Source organism: Aphelocoma coerulescens, chromosome 28, assembly GCF_041296385.1.
Source record: "Aphelocoma coerulescens isolate FSJ_1873_10779 chromosome 28, UR_Acoe_1.0, whole genome shotgun sequence".
Lineage (NCBI taxonomy): Eukaryota > Metazoa > Chordata > Aves > Passeriformes > Corvidae > Aphelocoma > Aphelocoma coerulescens.
The window spans coordinates 5,508,688-5,531,339 of NC_091041.1; the positions used below are offsets into that span (position 1 = coordinate 5,508,688).

At 48.1% G+C, this 22,652-nt stretch overlaps 2 protein-coding genes across 5 annotated transcripts in view; one reads left to right on the top strand and one right to left on the bottom strand.

The window, feature by feature from the left end:
* The window catches only part of COMP (cartilage oligomeric matrix protein), a 32,750-nt gene extending 31,259 nt beyond the window's left edge, over positions 1-1,491 (bottom strand). For 2 of the 3 annotated variants that reach the window (XM_068997188.1, XM_068997187.1), the window contains exon 1: positions 1,406-1,491. The gene's annotated coding sequence lies outside the window, so the exon portion shown is untranslated. Of the gene's footprint in view, positions 1-508; positions 613-1,405 lie in introns of those variants that run through there. The other variant, XM_068997189.1, reaches the window with a different exon arrangement.
* Positions 1,331-22,632, top strand: UPF1 (UPF1 RNA helicase and ATPase). Of its 2 annotated transcripts, none has more exons than XM_068997184.1 (24): positions 1,331-1,589; positions 7,135-7,277; positions 7,632-7,721; positions 7,966-8,133; positions 8,964-9,144; positions 9,621-9,782; positions 10,364-10,448; positions 10,598-10,696; positions 10,911-11,028; positions 11,816-11,975; positions 12,089-12,207; positions 12,453-12,617; positions 12,801-12,915; positions 12,999-13,142; positions 14,046-14,259; positions 14,440-14,557; positions 15,654-15,810; positions 16,689-16,831; positions 17,562-17,736; positions 18,434-18,515; positions 19,153-19,314; positions 19,429-19,646; positions 20,012-20,134; positions 20,233-22,632. In XM_068997184.1, exons 1-23 carry the CDS (start codon positions 1,365-1,367, stop codon positions 20,129-20,131), a joined length of 3,363 nt encoding a protein of 1,120 aa, XP_068853285.1. In that variant the 5' UTR covers positions 1,331-1,364; the 3' UTR covers positions 20,132-20,134; positions 20,233-22,632. The 2 variants fall into 2 exon arrangements, with proteins under 2 accessions (XP_068853285.1, XP_068853287.1); XM_068997186.1 differs by having other exon boundaries at positions 10,920-11,028.
* Positions 22,633-22,652: the final 20 nt, after the last annotated feature.

Below are 22,652 nucleotides of genomic sequence, written 5' to 3' on the forward strand. Positions count from 1 at the left end.
TGTTTATTTAGGGGTAGAAATGTGGTGCTCCCTTTTCTGCACAACCCTGACCTCGGAAAATCCCCAATCCAGCACCCTCAGAGCAGCTCAGCTTTCTCTCAGGGGTACGGGGTATTACAGGTGTAACAGGAATTACAGCTGAAGCAGGCATTACTGTAATTCCCGATGCTTAATTCCCACTTAACCCCCTGTGTCCCTCCCGTCAGTCCCAACAGGAACAGGCAGAGCTGCCAGCTCATGGGGGGCACAGGGCATGAAGGGACCGCACTGTCACCACAGGGTCACCCATCCCAGCCCCCCCATCTCCTCACAGGCGCCCAGAGCCACCGCATCCCCCTCACAGTGACCTCTCCACCACCTCAGCCCCCACAGCTCCCGCCCCTCATCTCGACGTCCCATTGGCTGCCACAGCCGTCACTCAGACCCAACCCCCGCCCACAAGCTAACCTCAATAACCCATTGGCTGCCACAGCCGTCACTCAGACCCAACCCCCGCCCACAAGCTAACCTCAATATCCCATTGGCCGCCATAGCCGTCACTCAGACACGAGCCCCGCCTCCTCAACGTGTCGATGAGTGGGCGGGCACTCACCCCCGCCCTTTCGCCCTCATTGGCTGCCGCACCTGTCACTCACTCACAACCAAACCCACCCCTCCGTGTGTGTGGGAGCGCACACCCCCCCCTCTCCAGGCGGCTCTAAACGCTCCCCACCCCTCCTTTCCCCTCATCTCGATGGTCCATTGGCCGCCGCACGCAGCACTCAGGGCCCAGCGCCGCCCATCCCCACCGCGTGCAGCGCGCGGGCGGGGCGCGCACCCCTCCGCCTCGCGAGCCCATTGGCTGCCGCGCCCGTCACTCAGCGCCAAGCGCCGCTCCCTCCCCCCCCCCGAGGGCTGCGGGGAACGGGCAGCGCCGCCCCCTGGCGGCCGTGCTGGGCCTCGTACGTGCTGCGTGTGCGTCACCCCCGCCCGCCGCCCCCTCCCTCCCTCCCTCCCTCCCGCGCGCGCGCTGCCGTCGGCGCGTCCCCCGCGCGCGCTCCGCGTCACCGCTCACGGGCCTGGCGCGCGGCGGCCGCGGCCGGACGGACACTCGGACCCGGCCGGACAGTCGGACGCGGCCCCGCTCCTCTCCCTTCTCCCGCCCGTTGGCTCCGGGGCCGCCCCGCGACCCGGCCCGAGCGCGGCGGCGGCGGCGGCGGCGGGTTCGTTTTTGTGTGTGGAGGGGGGGGCGCGCGCGGCCTGGTGCGCGCGGCGGATCCCGCCGCTCGCGTAGCGCGGCCGCCCGGGCTCGCTGAGGGGGAGGCCCGGGGTTGGGGGGGGGTGGGGGGGAGCGAAGGCTCCCGGGGAGAGGAAGCGCCGCCGCCATGAGCGTGGAGGCGTACGGCCCCAGCTCGCAGACCCTCACCTTCCTGGACACCGAGGAGGCCGAGCTGCTCGGCGCAGACACACAGGGCTCCGAGTTCGAGTTCACCGACTTCACCCTCCCCAGCCAGACCCAGACCCCGCCCGGGCCCGGCCAGGCGGGGCCGGCACAGGGCCAGGGGCCCCCCGGCGCGGGGCAGGGAGCGCCGGGCCCGCTGGAAGCGCAGGTGAGGGGGGTCGTGAGGCGGAGAACCGGGGGGGGGTCCGGAAGGGGCGGGCGGGGTTGGGCGCTCGGGGCCCCCCCGGGCCGGGCGGGGAGCGGGAGCCGCGTGTGGAGGGGCCCCGGGAGCCGGAATTGGAGCGAGTTATTCCAGGGAGAAAAACTTGCGGCCGGCTGGCCGTGTCGCGATAGTTGTGTCGTTGTGATAGGGAGCTGAAAAAACCACCCGAGGGTGCGTGTTAGTTTCAGGTTCTTTTTCATTAGAACAAACACGGCTTTGGGTGGTGTTTGGTTAATCGAAAGTTGAGTGCTGAGGAAATTCGGCTGGTTTACTTCCTGTCGCTAAAATGCGCTTTAATTTCTTCTTATTATCACTATTATTGCTATTTTTTTTTCATTAATTTCCCCTTTTTTTGCTGCACGGCTGTTGGGCCGGTTTGTTTGGGGGTTGTATGGCAGGGACAGGCCTGAGACAAGTTCTGAGCTCTGTTTCCTCGTGGCTTAAAAACAGGTTTTAGTTTTGGGGGTTTTTTATTTATTACATTCTGTTGATGGTTGGTACGCAAAAGACAATGAAATTGTATTTATTTAACAATTCACAGCTCGAAGGTGGGGGAGGAATTAGGATTACAGCTCACAAGAAGTGGTGCAAATGAAGATAACAATCTCAGTGTGCCCATAGTAAACAACAAAAACACTGAAGAACTCTCTCCTGTATTTTTTAAAAAGCCACGCTTTTCTCCAGTTTAAAGATCATGGAATGCTCAGTTTCTTTACAGACTCCTCAAATCGTGTTATTAACAATTAAATGCTTGTGCATCACCCACGTGTTAAGGGATGAGTTTAAAGAGGAGAGCTTTAAGTGAGTTTTTAATCCCCAAACCAAACATCCTGGACCGGGTTTTTGTCCTTTTACTTGCAAAACCTGCCCCAGCTGGGTCTGTGAGTGCAGCAAAGTGGGAGCAGGGAGCACCTCCAGCTCCACAGGTGTGCAGTGCAGGACTGAGGGAGCTTTTATCCTGTCCTGGGGGGTTATCCCAGCGCAAATTGAATATTTTTTTATGTCTGAAAGTGCTCAGTGGCAGCAGGGACGTGCTCAGGTCACTGGGTTTGCAAGGCAGAGTCAGAGAGCCCTGGGCTTTGGTTATTTTCTGTTTATTTGCAGCATTTGGATTTGGTAGAATTTATCCAATTTGGGCACTGAGAGATCAGAATTATTTTCTGCCAGGAATAAAATCTTTGTGTACATTTAGACTACACATTAAATGACTAAAAAGAGGATTTGAATAAAGTTTAATTTTAAGGCTTTAATGGGTTGTGATCACTCCAGAACTCCCAGTAGAGAATATGTGGCCAAGGAGCAGAAAAACCACCTCAAAATAAGCCTCATAAGCTAAAAGTCCAGACAAGAGGATTATTAGTTGGTCTTATTTTTTTTGTCTAAACATGTTTGAAAACTCTTTGAAGCCAAAGTAAAAAAAGTAATAAAAGATCTGGAGAGCACATTCAGGTACTGGTTTTGTCTCCTGGCAAAAAGGAAGGGGTTTTATGTTGATGATTTTTTTTTTTTTTAAACCAGGGTGTATTTAGGTTTCTGCAAACTTTTGTGGTCATCCTGGTCCTCATTTTGATGTTAGAAATGTCATTTTTGGGGAGGAGGGATGGACCTGTTGCAACAAGGACTCTCAGAGGTGGAACAGGCACCGTTTCCTCTTGGGCGAAGTAAAACAAACCCCAGGATCTGCTCAGACCTGTCCCTTTTTCAACGGGCTCAGGACTGATAAAATCAGAATTTAGGTGGTTTTTTTAAAAGGTTCTGGGCAAAAGTTTTGCTGCCCTCACCAGATCATTGAAGTTATTTGTGCTTTTTGGCAGAAGGCATCTTAAATAATAACTTCTCCAATTGACCAGGTTTTGCTTAATGAAATATTAGCCCTGTGATTATAATTAAAGCTAATTAAATAAATATTTGGAGCTGAGGAATATTTGGAGCTTCTGCTCTGCTGTTTCTGGTGTCTTTTTAAAAAGATGAGTTGAACAATGCAGAGCACCTCATTTTTTAGAAAAATGTGGTGGATTTAGTCTAAAAGAACTTTCTTTCTCAACCTATACTTAATTAATAGTTCAGTAGTGTTAAAATTGATTAGTATCCAGTTGACAAAAGTAGGAGTAGAGCAGAAACATTCCCTGTTGTTTTTTGTTTTTTCAGAAAATTCTGTTTCCGTTTTTTCCTAGGATTCAATAAACATAAGGATCGATTTTCTTAAGTATTTTAAGAGGAGTTTAAAAGTTGCTCAGAAGTGTCCAAGGCCAGGTTTGAGCAACCTCAGGTCATGGAGGGTGTCCCTGGATGGGCTTTAAGGTCCCTTCCAACCCCAAACCATCCTGGGATTCTCTGGAATTCTCATTCCTGCCTCATTTTTTCACTCCTGCGGGTGGGATTTTGCTGATGGGTCCCACAGTGTGGATGTAACTCAGCTCCTGGAGTGGCTCAGGGAGGCTGGGGCAGCTCTTAGGTTTGTGGTCTAGCCTAGGGAGGCTGGATTTAATTTCCAGTCCTAACAAAGGCCGTTTTGTCCAGGCCAAACGAGTCCTTGTTGCTCAGGTCCCATCTGGAAGCTCCACTCCCTCCCAGGGGTGAGGCTTTCCCCAACATCCACTTCCTCCTTTGGAAAGGGAAAGCAAATCACCCTCACTGAGGGATTACAGCAAAGCTCAGGCAATGCTTTATAGCTCTAAAGAAAAGAATTACAAATACTAATAACAGCTGCCTTTGCCATACAACTCCAAAAATTTGGGTTTTTTTCAAAGTGTGAGGGGGAATTGCCTGAGCTGGGACATTGTGGTGTTGAAATCCATCAGCAGGATGGGGCTGAAGCCTTGGTACAGAACTTTTCTAGCAAAATACCTGCTGAAGTGCAATTAAAAGTTCTTGTTGCAGCTTGAAATGCACCACTTTAAAGCAGAGCTGCATGAAGTGGCTGCAGGTGTGTTCACCTGGGGCTCTGCTCCTGGGCTGGGTGGGGTGTGGGAGCCAGGAGCAGGGATGGAGATGGGAATATTCTCTTGCCACTGATCTGGGGACTCCCAGGCAGCAGAATCCTGCAATGATTTGGGTTGGAAAACCTTAAAGCTTAAAAGTCCTAGAGGCAGGGACACCTTCCACTATCCCAGGGTGCTCCAAACCCCATCCAGCCTGGCCTTGGGCACTCCCAGGGATGGAGCAGGCACAGCTTTCCCGTCCCCCACTGGTTTCTGTCCTTTAACTCAGTCCCTGGCCTTTATTTTCCCTCCCAGTGAGTATTTTGGAGGCCAGGAGAGGAGCGAGGAAGGCCCCAGGATTTCGGGAGTAGTTTAGTGGCACCTCGGCGCTCAGCCTGGAGCTGCCAAACTCGCTGTGCCAGAAGCTGCAGCCAAGGCTTTTTAAAATAGAGAAGCGGCCCCCCTGCCACCACAGCTGCTGGTGCCAGAGTTTTAATCCTATGCACATAGGCTGACATCACAGGAGGGTTTGGAACAATCACTTCCTCATTGTGAGCCTGCCAAGGGCTGGGACTGCGTTCACAGGACAGGTGACATCACTGCTGCCTCCCTGAGGGCTGGGACAGCTCAGTCACTCCTGCACGACTTGCACTTGGAGTTTTTTCATTTTCTGCCTTTAAAAAACCCCAAACCAAACCCAAACTTTGCTGCTTTTTTTTTTTTTTTTTTTAACAGGAAGTCAGTTTTTTATGAGCATTCAAACAAAATGTACTAAAATCGACTGATCTTAAAGTAATGCATTGTGTTTCTTTGGGATAGAAATGCCTGGGAATGCTTGTAAGGAATTCAGATCAGCTGTGGCTTTGGAATTCCATCTGTGCCACGATGAGTTATTTAGTTATCTCCTTGTTTTATAAAATGGCTCTGTCAATTGGAAGTGGATATTTCAAGTGGATATTTATCTGCTCACATCTGTGCAGATGCTGTTCCACAGTGAGCTGATGGGATTTGCCTTCATCCCACTAATAAACAGTAATGAGTATTTTAGACCAAACCACTACATGGGGTTGTGCTGCTGCTGCTGCTGCTCCTTCAGTGGGGTTTTATTCCTTTTTTCCATCTTCCCTTTTGCACGTTGGGTTCCTTTTGGCTGATTCTTTCTATTAAAAAAGGCAGAGCTTGGAGATAACATCAATAAAAAGCCAGCCCATTTATTTAGGTGGTGTTTTACAAATGCTCCTCATTTCATTTGCAGAGATGGAAACGGAACTGGTGGCTTTGAGGGCAGGTTCTGACGGCTCAGGGCAAATGTGAAGTTTGGTTTTGAGTTTAACTCTTGCAATTGGCTGTTAAATTTTTAATCTGGAGTCTCTCTAAGTGAGAAATAGGCTGGGTTTGCTTCGCTTCTGAGTTACAGCTTGAAAAGGGCAACTTTTAATTTATTTTTTAATTTCTTTTATAAAAGGTTTTGTGTTCTCCCTGGGAGCAGCTTTCTGTCAGAATGAAGTTGCATCTACCAGATAAATTGCATTAAATCTAAGTTGTTAAAATATTGTATTGGTAGATAAAAGCCTTGAGTGATTTTTGTCCTATTTAGCTGGTTAAAATTTATAAATAAATCTTACCCTTAGAAACATTGGAGGGGTGTTAATGATCCCTGTGATGGGGAAATGACCCCAGCACTCCTCTCAGGTGTGCTGTGAATATTACAGGCAACCCTTTCCCACATTTTCCACTCAAAATGAACATGGATTAGGATAAACTTATCCCTGTTCAGCTTTTGGTGGGATCTTGGCTAAAGAAGGCAAAGAATAAAGTGTCAGAACCAAGTTTTGGGGTCTTTCCCAGCATAATGTCAAGGTGCTAAAGCCCCTCAGGGATGGAGAAATTAAACCAGGACACCTGAGAAGCCCAAGGGACAACACCTGCAGTGGCCATGCCAAAATCCCAGCGTGACATCCACACCTCCTGGTGGTAAAAGTACCAAAAAAAGGAGTTATTTTTAACAGGAGAAAGGCTGGGTGTGGGAAAGTTGCTGACACAGCACCAAATGTTGCAGAATTCCATGGTTCTGGCAGTCCATGGTGGATACAGAACAGGACTAAGCAGGGAAAATCCTGTGCAATAAAGATCCTGTTTCCAGGTGGATCCCTGGAATAAAAAGAAGGGTGAGAAAACAGCTGCTGGAATTGTTGAAATGGAATTTTGTTATGTAAGACTGGAAAAATATAAATGCAGAAAAGCAATCTGATTTTTTTTTTTCCCTGCTTATCAGTTGGAGTTTAAATAATCCTGTGAAACAGGAGGTAATGGAGCAAGTATTGATTGTAGGATTGTATGGAAAAATACAATCTGCAGGAAAGCAATCTCCTCCAGTTAACTTTTTCCAACTTATCAGTTGCAGTTTAAATAATCCTGGAAAACAGCAGTTGATGAAGCAAATATTGGTTATATAATGGGTGTGTTTCAGCTCTTGGCAGCATTTTTCTGGGGAGATTTTTAAATGGCACACAAGATTTTGGGTTGAAGAGGAGTTTGGGGTTTATTTTGGGTGTGCACCTCCATTCCAGGTGAATGGTCCTGATGGAATCCTGCAGAATGGAGCTGTGGATGAGAACGTGGCCAAGACCAGCCAGCTCCTGGCAGAGCTCAACTTTGAGGAGGATGAAGAGGACACTTATTACACCAAGGATCTCCCTGTGCATGCCTGCAGGTGAGAGCCAATCCCTGAGAATTCCAGAGGGAGGGAAAGGTGGATTTTGGGAACGACTTCCTGTGCCGCTCTCTGAGTTCTCATCCAGATTTGGAGCTGCCATATGCACTTTTGGCCACCTCTGAGCTCCCCCAGGAATAAATCCCAGGCTCAGCCAGCCCAGTGGTGGGAAGTTTTAAAATATTTGTGGCTCACAACAGAAATCTGGCTCCTCTTTGATGCTTCTCCCAACACTGTTGTTCCCCAATTTCCACTTCCCCCTATTTTTGTGCACTGTAAATTGAGTTAGAGCTTGGATTTGGATTTTCCTCTAAGTAGCCAATCACTTCCTGTTTTTTTCCCTTGGAATTGCAGTTACTGTGGGATCCATGACCCTGCCTGTGTGGTTTACTGCAACACCAGCAAGAAATGGTTCTGTAACGGGCGTGGAAACACATCTGGCAGGTAAATGGGGAAATGATGGAAATAAAAATGGCAGTTTTGTACCCATTTCCTCTCCTTTCACACTCAAAGCATCCATGCACTGAGAAACTCCTGGAACTGTTCCCAACATCTTTGCTTGGATGGGAAGAGCCAGATCCTACCAATGTCTGCCACCTTAAATAAATTTGTGTTTTAATAACTGATAATCAAGACTAAATGTGATTTAGCTGTGAGATTGCTATAAACCTGTGCTGTTTGCTTGCAGCCACATTGTGAATCACCTGGTGAGAGCCAAGTGCAAAGAGGTGACTCTGCACAAGGATGGACCTCTGGGAGAGACTGTCCTGGAATGTTACAACTGTGGCTGTCGGAACGTTTTCCTCCTCGGCTTCATCCCAGCCAAGGCTGACTCCGTGGTGGTTCTGCTGTGCAGGTGAGAGAAGGCCTTTGCTGCCAGCTCTCCTGCATAATCTGGTTTTTAAAAAGCGACCCTTGCTTTCATTTTGTCCCAAAATGTGTTTTATGTTCTGGTTTGCCACCCTTTTTCCTTCAGGTGGTCATAAAGAGTTCAGGAGTGCAGGTGGATAATGCAGCAAAGGGAGTTCTGTTACACTGGGCAAACATCTTAGTTCTGTAGAAAAGTGTTTTTCCAAACTTGTGCATTCCTTAATGGAAGAAAGGAGTTTTTTCCCTCTTTTTTGAGCTTTGGAAGAGCCAGAGATCAGTTCAGGAAGTGACTGTGGAGCCATGGAACAGTGACTCTCCCTCAGGGTGTTTTTCTCTCAGCTCACAGAATCATTTGAGACCACAATAAATCAGAAATTGTTCTGACAGGCTCAATCAGAAATGAAAATTTATAACTGTGTGTTTTGATTCAGTGCTGTCACTGTGTATCTGACAGTAGAAATTGTGTTTCTGTGGAAGGAGTTCTGTTTGGGAAATAATCCCATTTTCTGATCTGTGTGTGCACAATCCTTATGGATTGTAACCACCTCCAAAGGTGTCATATTTAATATTTTAAATGCAAACTTTTTCAGTCCTAGAAACACCCAACAACACTTCTCACAATCCTGACCCTTCCCAGTGCTGAAATAGCAAATACTGAAAAATGAATTTTCCCAGCAGACTGGGTTTGTTTTGCTGGTTTTTTCCTGTTTCATGAGTAGTTTCAGGAGCACACCAGCCCTGCTTTTACCCTCCACGCCAGGCTTTTCCTTACACTTGTCTAATCTCACAATTCCTTGCCGTGTTTTGGTTGTGCAGGCAGCCATGTGCCAGCCAGAGCAGTTTAAAGGACATCAACTGGGACAGTTCCCAGTGGCAGCCCCTGATCCAGGACCGCTGCTTCCTTTCCTGGCTGGTGAAGATTCCCTCGGAGCAGGAGCAGCTCAGGGCCCGGCAGATCACAGCCCAGCAGATCAACAAACTGGAAGAGCTCTGGAAGGTACAGCCTGGGGGGTTTCTTTTGGGATATATTTTACCAATTCTGATTTTTTTTTTTTTTTTTTGAAGGAAGGACAAGACTTTAGGAACTCTGTAAGGCAGAAATCACACAAGGTTTAAATCCTGCTGTGCCACTGGGAATTGGTCAAAGGATTCAGGAAACTGTTGAAAGCTTCACCAACTTGAAAAACAGCTTTCCTTGCTCATATCAAGTCTTCCACATATTTCTGCCTTAAGTGGTGCCCAGCAGAGCAGGGAATTGTTGCCCCATTCAGTTACTGGGTTTTTGAGAGGTTTTGTGTCCATCCTTTAAATTTAAGCTGGGTTTAACCATGACTTGTAGTGTCTTGGTGTAGTTTTAAAGGTGGTTCCACCTTGATATCACTCCCTGTATCAGTAAAACACAGTTCTGTCAGTCCTGCTGTCACTTTCTATACTTCAGACTTTGAAACAAAGCATCTGTGCTTTAAATTCCAGGAAAATCCATCTGCAACCCTCGAGGACTTGGAAAAACCTGGTGTTGATGAGGAACCCCAGCATGTCCTGCTTAGATATGAAGATGCTTATCAATACCAAAATATATTTGGTCCTCTGGTCAAGCTTGAAGCAGATTATGACAAGAAACTCAAGGAATCTCAGGTAAAATGTGTGAGATTTGCCTGTTTGAGGGGCTGCTGATCATTCTCTGGTGTCAAACGTGGTCACTTCCCAGCACAACAGGAAACCTTGAGTGAAATAAATAATTATCTTAATTGCTGTGATGTCAGCATTGATGGTGCTGTCTGATAGCAGGGGGAGGAGAGGAAAATCCTCACAGTGAGGGTTTTTAAGAGCTTGAAACACTCGGGAACTTCTCACCTTCTCTGTGTTAAAGTTTTTTCTGTCCCAGAACTGCAGCTTTTTGTTACCCTCAGAACCTGCAGTTCCCTGTCAGGGAAATGGGAATTCTGGGAGGTCCTGGAAGCATTTAATGAGTGTTTGAAGGGTGGGAGAATTACACAGCTGGTGAGCAGGACTTTGTTTCTCATCATTAATTCTTGTAGAACAGAATTCACCTTCTGCAGGTGCTGTGAACTCAGCCTCAGGAATAAATACAGATTTTTGTGATGTTGGAACAGCAAGTTTTATTATTTCTCCACTGTTTTGAAGCACAGGACTGTGGTGGTTGGCAAACAGCTCTTCAAGAACATAATAGGTGCTTTTTTTTTTTTTTCCCTCAGACCCAAGATAACATCACAGTCAGGTGGGACCTGGGCTTGAACAAGAAGAGAATTGCTTATTTCACTTTGCCAAAGACTGATTCAGGTAAGGACACCTCGATTGTCTCTTTGTCAGGGTTTTTTTTTCTGACTGCTGAATAAAATCAGCATTCAGAGCACTCTGGGGATTGGCCTGGGATAGCTCTGGAAGGTTTTTGTGGTTGCTGAGAGCTTTTTTTTGTCCTTCCTTTGCAGACATGCGCCTCATGCAAGGAGATGAGATCTGCCTGAGGTACAAGGGAGACCTGGCCCCCCTCTGGAAAGGAATTGGGCACGTTATCAAAGTTCCTGATAGTATCCTTTACTTAGAGAGCCTTCAGCAAGGCCAAGCCAAGGCTGGAGTCGTTAAGAAAGTCATTAATTATGTCCAAAAGTAATTCTCAGCTGATTTTAAATTTGTCGGGGGGAAGCGGGGGTGGCGGGGGGGGGGGGGGGAAGTGCTGAAGAAAATCACCAAAATTGGGAAGAATAAAATTCAAATGTTTGCTCTAAATTACTACTTAACGAGGTTCTACAGATTATGGTGATGAGATAGCCATCGAGCTGAGGAGCAGCGTGGGAGCTCCCGTGGAAGTCACTCACAACTTCCAGGTGGATTTTGTGTGGAAATCGACTTCCTTTGACAGGTATTGAGGCAGCACCTCGGAACTCAGCAGGCACTGGACACACTCGGTGTAGATTTTTGTTCTTTGTCTTCAGGGAGTGTTTTTGAACAAAAAAAAAAATTTGTCTTGCTTTGGCACCACCCATCAGAAATCCCAGTGTGTGGTGAACGCCTGGCAGCTGGTTCAGAGAGCCTGACTTGGGCTAGAAGTGGAATCAATGGCATAAAATGGCCAATTGTTCTCATTTTGAAGGGTTTGTTGCAAATACATCAAAGGAGGAAATTTACCTTATGTTTAATTAGAAACTTAAGAAGGAAAACCATTTTGTAGTTCAGCTTCCTGAAAGTGCTTTAAATAGTTAAAATTTCAGAATTTGGCTGTGGGGCCCACAGGTTTCAGCCATGTCTGTGTTTTGTAAGACAGCAGTTGGCTTCTTAGCCTATTACTAGAATTCCCTATTATTAGTATATCCTACTGTTATTATCTCCTCTTACCCTTTTATTTTATTCATTATGGTTGCAAATTTCCTTCAAATTTTTCACCTCAAATTACTGTCACAGCTTCTGTCAGCACAGGCTGGTTCCTGTCCACATTTTTCTGGGAATACCTTGTAATGTTCACATGGGGGAAAAGGCAAAATCTGTGTTCTCAGAGTGTCATTTTTGTGATTTTAATTAGTGTTGGATGTTGTTTTCTTTCCCCTTTGTGCCTGGTGTCTGATTACCCTCCATGCAGGACACCTGTGGGTGGCTGACTTGAGGCCACACTTATCTTTAGGAATGATTTTCCTGCTTTTCCCTCGTTTCAGAATGCAGAGTGCTCTGAAAACATTTGCAGTGGATGAGACCTCGGTGTCTGGCTACATCTACCACAAGCTGCTGGGCCACGAGGTGGAAGATGTCATCATCAAATGCCAGCTGCCAAAGCGCTTCACAGCACAGGGACTCCCTGATCTCAACCACTCTCAGGTAACCTCATCTCCTCTCAGTGCACAGGATGAGAGAAAGGGTTTATAAATAGAGCTTAAACAACTTAAATCCTGTGCTTTGAATGTTGAATAGCAACAAACCTTATTTTTTAGGTTTATGCTGTCAAGACTGTCCTGCAGCGTCCTCTGAGCCTTATCCAGGGTCCCCCTGGCACTGGGAAGACAGTGACATCAGCCACCATCGTGTATCACCTGGCCAGGCAGGGCAATGGGTGAGAGCTGCTCTCTCTGAAGCTTTAGGGATGAGGCTACTTGATTCATGCAAAGCATCACCTTGATTTTAAAACCAAAAATCATTTGTATCATTGAACTGTATTTTCTGGGGGGGATTTGGGGTCCTTTCACAAAACAGCCTCCCCCGTATATTTTTAGGGGATGTGTCATTATTTATATTTTATTGCAAGTTTCATGGAAAAAAATGTCCAGTATGATTGAGAGTTTGGGGTGATTTTTGCAGGCCTGTGCTGGTGTGTGCCCCCAGTAACATCGCTGTGGATCAGCTGACGGAGAAGATCCACCAGACTGGCCTCAAAGTGGTTCGTCTGTGTGCAAAGAGCCGTGAGGCCATCGACTCTCCCGTGTCCTTCCTGGCACTGCACAACCAGATCAGAAACATGGACAGGTGAGCAATGAATAAGAAACCTCAGTTTTAGTGTTTAAGATGGACACAGCTGATGGGCATTGTCACCCTTGCACCGTTATTTGCTTGATGGAATTGCTTCTGCTTTAGTTAAAAATCACTTGTCACTGCAATCCTACAAAGTTGGTGGTTGGGCTGTGAAGCAAAACTCCTGCTTCTTTGCAGCATGCCAGAGCTTCAGAAGCTGCAGCAGCTCAAGGATGAGACTGGAGAACTTTCCTCTGCTGATGAGAAGCGTTACCGGGCGCTGAAGCGCACGGCAGAGCGGGAGCTGCTCATGGTGAGGCCCTGGGGCTGCCACCCCAAATCCCTGCCTGTCTGCTGCTATCCCAGTGCTGATCCCTGCTTTCCTCCCTGTCCCAGAACGCTGATGTGATCTGCTGCACCTGTGTGGGAGCTGGAGATCCCAGACTGGCCAAGATGCAGTTCCGCTCCATCCTGATTGACGAGAGCACCCAGGCCACCGAGCCGGAGTGCATGGTGCCCGTGGTCCTGGGGGCAAAGCAGGTAAATCCCTGGATTCCCTCTAAAAAGGAATTTATAAACACAGCAGGAAATAACACTGAGCACTCACATTCCCACTGTAGGTGCACAAAATGTTTCCTTTTCCATAACATAGACCTAACTGATTTTATTTGGGGTTAGCCCTGTTAATTTTGGGTTAGCCCTGTTAGTTTTCTGTTCCCGTGGCCTGGAAGGTGTTGGTGCTGTTGGAACAATCTGGAGAGTGAATAAGATTTTATATTAAAATGATCAGCTGCAAAGAGAGTGACACTAAAGGTTTCTGAGCCTTTGGGGAGATCTGAAGCTTATCACAAGTCAGAGTGATTAATTCCTAATATGTCAGGCAGTGGTTTAAACTGACAGAGAGTGGGTTTGGATTTGATATTCAGGAGAAATCGTTGCCTGTGAGGGAGGGGAGACAACAGGTTGCACAGAGAAGCTGTGGCTGCCCCATCCCTGGAAGTGTCCAAGGCCAGGATGGAGAAGAGAAGCTCCAGGGAGACCTCAGAGTCCCTTGCAGTGCCTAAAGGGGCTCCAGAAAAGCTGGAGAGGGACTGGGGACAAGGCATGGAGTGACAGGACACAGGGAATGGCTTCCCACTGCCACAGGGCAGGGTTAGATGGGATATTGGGGTGGAATTCTTGGCTGGGAGGGTGGGTAGGCCCTGGAATGGAATTCCCAGAGCAGCTGTGGCTGCCCCTGGATCCCTGGCAGTGCCCAAGGCTGGGTTGGATGGGGCTCGGAGCACCCCGGGACAGTGGAAGGGTGGGCAGGGAGTGGCACTGACTGAGCTTTAAGATCCTCCCAACCCAAATCACAATTCCATATTTCCCAGCAGGATATTTTCATTGTTCTAAACAAGCTCCAGCAACCAAACTGAGCTATCCCCAACCTCTCCCCCACAGCTGATCCTGGTGGGTGACCACTGCCAGCTGGGCCCTGTGGTGATGTGCAAGAAGGCTGCCAAGGCTGGGCTGTCCCAGTCCCTGTTTGAGAGGCTGGTGGTGCTGGGCATCCGGCCCATCCGGCTGCAGGTGCAGTACCGCATGCACCCCGCCCTCAGCGCCTTCCCCTCCAACATCTTCTACGAGGGATCGCTCCAGAACGGGGTCACCGCAGGTAAGGGGCTCCTGCAAGCCCCCCTTCCCCTCAGCAGGGATCAAAGCAGGTGTTCTCTCATCTAGCTTAGGGTTTTGAATTAAAAAAAATGGCATCGTGCACCGTTTCGAGGTGCTTTGATATGGAAATTGCAAAGTGGTGTTGCTGATTTGTTGTGTTCCCTGTTCTTGTGCTCCTCAGCCGACAGGGTGAAGAAAGGCTTTGATTTCCAGTGGCCCCAGCCTGACAAACCCATGTTCTTCTACGTGACCCAGGGACAGGAGGAGATTGCCAGCTCAGGCACTTCTTACTTAAACAGGTGAGCAAAACTCTGCTATCTAAGCTTGGCCTCAGTGTTCAGGGCAGGGCTGGTGATTCCTCAGTCAATGAATAAAACCTCCTTTGCTGCTTTAATAAAAGCTGCCAGCAAGGGGGGTGCAGCCTGAGCTGCATTTCAGAATTGGTTTGCCCTGGGCTCCTTTTATAGCAAACCAGGAGAAAAAGGCACCAGGTGGGAGCAGCTCAGAGCTGGAGTGGGCTGGGATTGTTGTGTGGAGGAGTTCTTCCCTCACTGGGTGTAGGAGCATGGGATGATGAAGTGCCTGATGTGGATGAATTTGGGCCAGCAGGAAATGCTGATCAAGTCACATTTTGAATTCCCATAACTCCTGAAGCAGAATCCTAAAGCTCAGATTTTGGTGGCAGTGCAAAAGGGATGGAAATGAACTTTTTTTTCCTATCCCTTTTTTCTGCACATTCCAACTTCTTTGTCAACAAATAAACTTAAAATTTGCTCCTCTTGGGTCATGATTGTTCATGTGCCTGGCAGGGAAACCAGCCCAACTTGTGAAAAAAATATCAGCCGAGATATTTTTAATCTCATTCTGTTTCCTGAACAGCATGTGCAAGACTGGATACAGTGCAGCAGATTGTGCACAGACAAACAGCACAATAGTTGGCTGATAGGGGGCATTGACATTCAAAACATTCTATATTTAAAGCTTTAAGATAAAACAGCTGAAGGATCTGGGGGATGTTTGGAATGATGTTGATTATAAAAGTTACACGTGTACATTCAACTCCAGCAAGAAATCCCATTTGGAATTAGGGGGTTTGCTGTTCCAGGAAGTCCTGTTGTGCAGTTCCGAGAAGGTGGAGGTGAAATTTGTGTTTTTCTGAGATCTCTGAGATGTTTGGTTTGGCCCCAAATTCCTCTGTGCCTGTCCTGAGTGAGGAGGTGACGGGTGCTGAATGTTGCTGCCGAGCTTGAGCCGAATTAATTGGCGGTGCTTGAGCAAACTTGATCTTTTTATTGAAGCATCCTCATGTGGAAGGCTTTTAGATCCCATTAACTTGGCTAAAAACTGAGCCCTAATGCCCTGATCCTCCTTGGCTGACCCAATCTGCCTCTCCAGGACGGAAGCTGCCAACGTGGAGAAGATCACCACGAAGCTGCTCAAAGCTGGGGCCAAACCTGACCAGATTGGCATCATCACCCCCTACGAGGGGCAGCGCTCCTACCTGGTGCAGTACATGCAGTTCAGTGGCTCCCTGCACACAAAGCTCTACCAGGTACTGGGCTGCACAGAAGCCCAAAAGGCACAGATTGTGAAATTCTCAGTATTTTTGTGTTTACTCCATCTTCAGGCTCTCGGTCAGTGTTGATTGATTTTTGAATTTTTAAGCTGGTTTTGGTTAAAATTGAGAAGAGTTAGGAGGTGCCAGTGGGAACAGGTAAAGGAGGAAGCCCTGCTAAAATCTGGTGTGGAAAGAGACTCCAACAAATCCTCTGAGGCACAGGAGGGAGAGGTCACTGGGGCTCCAGCTGTGGAAAACCTTGTGCCTTCATCAACTCCCTGTGCCAAGGGACGTGCAGGAAACTGAGCAAATAAATCCTGGTGGCCACATGATTTATTTGCTTGGGAACACGTCCTGCCAGCAGTGAACTCCTCCACCAAACATAAAAATGAGCTGCTACAAACAGGACAGTTACTGTGTTTAATATGGTCTTGTTTTGCAAGACTGAGAACTTGAGCAGTGTTTTCACTGCAGGGAAACTTGGTGGAAATACTTTTCCCTGTGCCAGGAATGATGTGTCCCTCAGATTCAGGTTTCTCAGAGCTAATTTGGAGCTCTCATCCTACAAATTTTGGAACAGTCAGAACTTTTTGGCAACACCCTCAGCAAAGAGCTGCTTTCCACAGTTTTGGGGAAACAGGAGAACCATAAAGTGCTGAACATGAAAGGAATTTCTTCTAAACTGAGACTCTCTGTTCCCCTCTGGGGAAGCTGTTCAGTGCCCAGAGGAATTACCAAATCATCTCCCACTCCAAAAACAACATTTTTCTCAGATGAGGGGAAGGTTCAGTGCATGGCCAGGGCGTTTGGCAGTGCCTGTTGGTGGCAGAGCTGTTTTGCTTCCGTGATTTACGTGTTTTCCTCTGTTCCAGGAAGTGGAAATTGCGAGTGTGGATGCCTTCCAGGGCAGGGAGAAGGATTTCATTATCCTGTCCTGTGTGAGGGCCAACGAACACCAGGGAATTGGGTTCCTCAACGACCCCAGGAGGCTCAACGTGGCCCTGACAAGAGCCAGGTAAAGGGACATTGGGCACGTGGAGGGAGCTGCAGGGATGGAGTGCCAGGACATGGCTTCCCAGAGGGCAGGGATAGATGGGAATATCGGGAAGGAATCCTTCCTGTGAGGGTGGTGAGGAGCTGGGATGGATTTCCCAGAGCTGCCCCATCCCTGGAAGTGTCCAAGGCCAGCTTGGAGCAGCCTGGGACAGTGGAAGGTGCCCCTGCAGGAGTGGCCCTGGATGGGCTTTAAGGTCCTTCCAACCCAAACCATTCTGTGCCATTTTTATCTGCTCATCTCAGCCCATGTCACCATTTGGCATCAGTAGATTTTAGAAGCCACCTTGTCCTTCCCCTTCTCAAGACAGATCCCTTCCCCAGCAACCATTTCTTGGCCATTTTGCTTTTTGTAATGGGTTTGATTCCAAAAAGGCTGATCAGGAATCCAGCACGATGCTGCTTGGCTTCCCTGCTGTCTCCAGGCTTTAAAACCAGCACAGGGTGGTTTGGTTGAACACAGAGCAAGCCTGAAGGAGGAAGTTTGTGCTGATTGAGAAACTGGCTGAAGCAATCTCCTTCCAGGTGTTGAGCCACCCTCTGGAAATGATTGCTGTAAACAATTCCAGTTGCATCAGGCTCCTCCTGGAGCTCCCATTTTGCTGCCAGAGAGAAGAACCCGGGGGCTGTTCTGACATCAGCATGGCTTTAACTGTGACCCAGTTAATTTTGCTTCCTCTGCTGTTGCACAGGTATGGGGTGATCATCGTTGGGAACCCCAAAGCCCTGTCCAAGCAGCCCCTCTGGAATCACCTCCTGAATTACTACAAGGAGCAGAAGGTGCTGGTGGAGGGGCCCCTGAACAACCTCCGGGAGAGCCTCATGCAGTTCAGCAAACCCCGCAAGCTCGTCAACACCATCAACCCCGTGAGTGACCTCCCCTGGCCCTCAGGGCTGCTGACAGCAGCCAATTAGGCCTTGATGGATTAATTAATCATAAATGGCTGCAATGAGCCACCCACACAGCCTCACACCCCCAGAAGTTTCCATTTTTGCTGCTTTTTGATGCAGCGTGACTTCAGGGGGAAGCAGCTGCTGCTGCTGCTGTGCCCAGGCTGAGCACTGGGAGAAAAGATTTCCTTATTTCTTTTTAATTGCAGGATTTTATGAGGGGTAAATTCTGAGGTGAATGAAATAAAGGAACTGGTTTGTGTAGAAAGGGCAAGCTCACTTAACCCTAAAGCTGCAAGTTTTATGCTTGATTTTTAACATAAATAAATGCTTCTTTTGGGGGAGCTTGGTAGCCACCACAGGACAGTGAATAAAGCAAGGGAATTCTCAGGGCCTCAAAATAGACTGAAAACTCATCAAATATTTCACAGTTTGGGAGAAGCTGCTGTAAAATCTTTTTTTTGGTGCTCAAGATGTGGCTGGAATAAGAATTAAAGGTTTTCTATGTGTTAGAATTAATGTTTCCTCAACACTTGTGTGATCTGTGGAGTTCTACTGCATTTTTACCCCAAATAACTTCCACTGAGGTTAACTTCCACTTAACTGAGGTTGCAGTGCAAGGTCTTCTGGAAAAACAATTAGGATGAGTGCCTAATTCCCAACATCTCTGCAGGGTGCCCGTTTCATGACCACTGCCATGTATGATGCACGGGAGGCCATCATCCCAGGCTCTGTCTACGACCGCAGCAGCCAAGGTAAAGGAAATTCCCAAAATTCACTTTTATGGGTTTATTTTTCCCCTAACCAGCCCCTGAGGTGTCACACCTTACACGCTTCAAACTTGGAAACCTCTTAAATTAAACTTGTGAAACTTCTGAATTTGTTAAAAGTTTTAAACTTCAGACTACAGAAAAATACAGAATTTGAGGGCTGAAAATGTTGGGGATGAAGTTGAGGGCTGAAAATATCTGAGATGAGTTTGAGGGCTAAAAATGCTTTGGATGAAGCTGAGGGCTGAAAATGTTTGGGGTGAATTTGAGGGCTGAAAATCTTTAGGATCTGCCTGGCTTTTGCTCTGTGTAAATAGAATCCCAACCTGATGTGTGCAGAGCAAGTGCAAAATGAGGGGAAAAGGAGGGTGAGAAGCATTTCAGGAATCTCAGACGGTTCTGTGAAGAGGAGCTGTGGGAGTGAGCTTGTGTTGGATGAGTTTATGGGATTTCCAGGTGTGGAACAAACAGCGAGGCAGAACTGCTGGTGGCTCTTGGCACTGGGAGCTCGTCCTTTTCCACGACTGCTCCATCCTGTTCCACCCCGTTAAAATCAGGCCTAGGAACTGATCTTGGAATATCCAGGATTCCTGCAATCCCTGTGCTTTTCCCCCTTTCCCAGGGCGCCCATCCAACATGTACTTCCAAACCCACGACCAGATTGGGATGATCAGTGCTGGCCCCAGCCACGTCACTGCCATGAACATTCCCATCCCCTTCAACCTCGTGATGCCCCCGATGCCTCCCCCGGGCTACTTCGGCCAGGCCAACGGCCCCGCTGCAGGTACAGGGGGGGGAAAAGTGGCCAGGAGCCACTTGGAAGGGATCAAATCTCTTAAAGAAATGTGTTTGTACCTATAAAACCTCTCACTGTTGGGTGGGATGAACTCTTTTCCAGGCCGTGGGGCTCCCAAAGGAAAGACCGGCCGTGGCGGGCGGCAGAAAAACCGATTTGGGATTCCTGGCACGAGCCAGTCCAACCTCCCCAACAGCCAGGCCAGCCAGGACGTGGTGTCCCAGCCTTTCTCCCAGGGCCCCCTGACTCAGGGCTATATCTCCATGAGTCAGCCCTCACAGATGAGTCAGCCTGGGCTCTCCCAGCCGGAATTATCCCAGGTGAGCGTGGCTGGAGGGATGTGGGGAGGTTTTCCTGGGGTTTGTGTTGGTGATCCGTGCCTGCACATCTTCCTGAGGGAAATGAAACCAAAAGTGCTCTCAGTGACTCAGCTGCAGCATTTACACCCTGCACTTGTTGGACTCTCAAAGTGCACAAGGGTGTGAAAGTGAAATGTTGCTTCAGCTGGGGTTTAACTTTGAGCTGATGAGCAGCTCAGAAAAACCTTAATTTGGGGAAATTCTGCACCAAAAAAAGCAGATTTTAAAAAACCAATCAAACCCTCTCAGCTTTATCATTAACCTGCTTCTGCTTTGCACTTGAGCTGACACTGACTTGGAGGCTTCCCTCACCTTTTCCCTTCCAGGACAGTTACCTTGGTGATGAGTTTAAATCCCAGATTGACGTGGCGCTGTCACAGGACTCAACTTACCAGGGGGAACGTGCATATCAACATGGTGGAGTGACGGGACTGTCACAGTATTAGAGTGTAAGAACCCCCCCGAGCCCCCCTCCCCTGATTTAACCCTTTGGGCAGGGTTTAGATGAGCAGGGCCACCCCTAACCAAGCTCTCGTTCTGCCTCCAGGTTGAGGAAGAAGAGCTAAGCTTGTGTGGAGCTTAGTTCATCAGCATTTTATTCTGGGTAATAAAAAAAATAAAATAAAATGGATACCTGTTTTCCACTGCTAAAACTGAAGCACCACTGTGTGAGAGCAACAGGAGAAAGAAACCAACCAACGGAGAGGAGAGAGAGAGAGAAAGGAGCGCGCGAGAGAGCCACTGCTAGAGCTCACTGAGACAAGGAGACTGACCGAGAGGAGAGAGAGCCCTGAAGGACTGGCTGGCGCCTCACTGGGAAGGAACTCACCCCAACAGGAGTGGTCAGCTGAGTCCCTGCTCCCCCAGTCACCCCCAGCTCCAGAGAAGGGCCTTAAAAGCAGGTTTCACTTCATTCCATACTTCTCTTTGCGAGCAGGGCATTAACTTTTCAGAGCAGATGGGGAGAGGAAAACCCTCATCTCAGAGTTGGGCTCCTTTTGCAAGGGGTACTAAAATATTTTAGCAGTAACTGTTTACATTTTAGAAGCAGAGTATCTGAGAGAGGGGAAAAAAGAGAGAGAGAGAGAGAAAGAGTCCCTGACTGGGTGACAGCCAGCCAAGCAGAAATCCAGCTGCTGCTCAACTCTGAGGTGCAGGTTTTGTTGTCCAACACTGGCTCTGAAATTTGTGTCATCGTGTCGCCCACATTCTGAACGAGGTGGTTTTAAAAGAGATTCTTTCAAAAGGAGCACTGAATTTTTTAAGAAGTTTTGTCTCTGAATTCTTAGTGGTGGACCTGGGAGATTTAGATCCTTGTTCTGAGAAGCTTATATTACAAAAAAACTAAAAAAAAAAAAACCAAAAAAAAAAATGTTTCAAACAAAAATTAGAGCACCAACCTTGAGAACTTTCAGTGTGATTTAAAGTTGCAGCAATCAGCCTCTTCTTCCTACATGGGATAGCAGTTAGAGTGAGAGGAGCCTGCGTGCTCGAGCAGGAGGGTTTCAAAGTGTTTTCTGTATGCTTTAATTGGCAACTGTCTGGACTCTACTCTGTGAAAAACAGCCTTTCTGTAAGATGAACTTTATGCTTGAAAGGGGACGGGTTCCTGTGCCCTTCGGCCCTGGAGGGAAGATGCAGCCAGGCCTGCTTTGGTCCCCGCGGATTTGGGGGAGGAGTAGTGGAAATTGGGGATTATTTTGGTTGGGAAGTAAAGACTCCACGCCACTGCAGGAGCAGGATGGACAAACGGACAAAGCAGGCAGGTGGTGGAAGGTGGCCTCTGAGAGAGAGCTGGGTTTAATGGGAGAGAATGGGTCAGACTTTGGGGTGGCTCCTTCGGTGATTAAGGCAGGCAAGGGACAGATTGAGGTGTTGGAGCGAGCCCGGAGTTTTCAGGGAGCGGCCACGGCTGCGCCGGCCCAGCTGGGGATCAGGACTGAGAACAGCACACGAGGAGAAGCCATCCACGTTCTGAGTTGTACCCATGTCTTCAACAGTCATAGGGGGACACTGGGAGCATTTCATTTCTGTCAAAACCTTTCTAGAAACAGCGCAGAGAGAACTGACGATTCCTCCAGACCCATTTTTAGCAGACCCCGAAATTAGAATAACCTCTACCTCCCAATTGGCAGCAGCAGCAGCAGAGATTGATCCATAACCTGGGTGTTCCTCAAGCTGGAGTGAAGGTAGCTTTACACTCTAAGGGCTCCAAGTGTTTCTAGTCTTTTTTTGGGGGGGGGAGAACTCAAAATACCTCTCATGTGAATGTACTTCAAACAGCTCAAACCCCATTTTTTGTACCCGGGGCGGGGGGAAGCCCTTTCATTCCTGTCCTTCCTGTAGATCCTTGCCCTGGATTCGCCCCGAGTGTCTGACCTGGTGTGGAACAGCCCCAGCCCGGGAGGGACGTGCTCCCCCACCCCCCGGGGGGAGCTCCAGAAACTGCAAAAACTCAACTAACAAAACCCATTCTTTTCTCATCCAAAGCCTCCAGAGTTTAGACTTCTAAAACAGTGAAAGAATGGAGACACAGGCCACCTTCCTTCCTTGTGAGATGGACTGTTTTATTTATTAACATTGCCGAAGGGCTTTTTAATTTTTTTTCCTTCGTAGGCTGCGTAGTGGCGTAGACTTTTCTGATAGGTTTAAGCTGGCCCCCTCTGTGCAAAGCTATCCATGAGTAATGTAGCCCCCTCCTCTCCCCTCACCCCTTTATTTCACTGCTGGGAATGCTTGCCTCTGCTTCGTGCTGGTTTTTTCCTTTGTAGCAGTTAAAACTCTTGAGTTTTACAAATCCAGACATCAGTGCTAGCACGGTGTTAAAACTCTTTTTTTTTCTTTTTTTTTTTTTTTTGGATTAATTATATTTTTTTTGTCTCAGTTTTGTTTTAAAACCTGTTTGTCATCAATAAAAAAATAACGAATAAACAGCTCTTGCATTCAAGGTGGCCCCTTAAGTTTCAA

What these genes read in the sequence shown, in the direction of transcription:
- UPF1 (XM_068997184.1), top strand. Translation starts at nt 1,365, where the DNA reads ATGAGCGTGGAGGCGTACGGCCCCAGCTCGCAGACCCTCACCTTCCTG. An exon ending in CGGGCCCGCTGGAAGCGCAG is followed by an intron (nt 1,590 to 7,134) that starts GTGAGGGGGGTC and finishes CCTCCATTCCAG; the next exon opens with GTGAATGGTCCTGATGGAAT. An exon ending in CCCAGCCGGAATTATCCCAG is followed by an intron (nt 19,647 to 20,011) that starts GTGAGCGTGGCT and finishes TTTCCCTTCCAG; the next exon opens with GACAGTTACCTTGGTGATGA.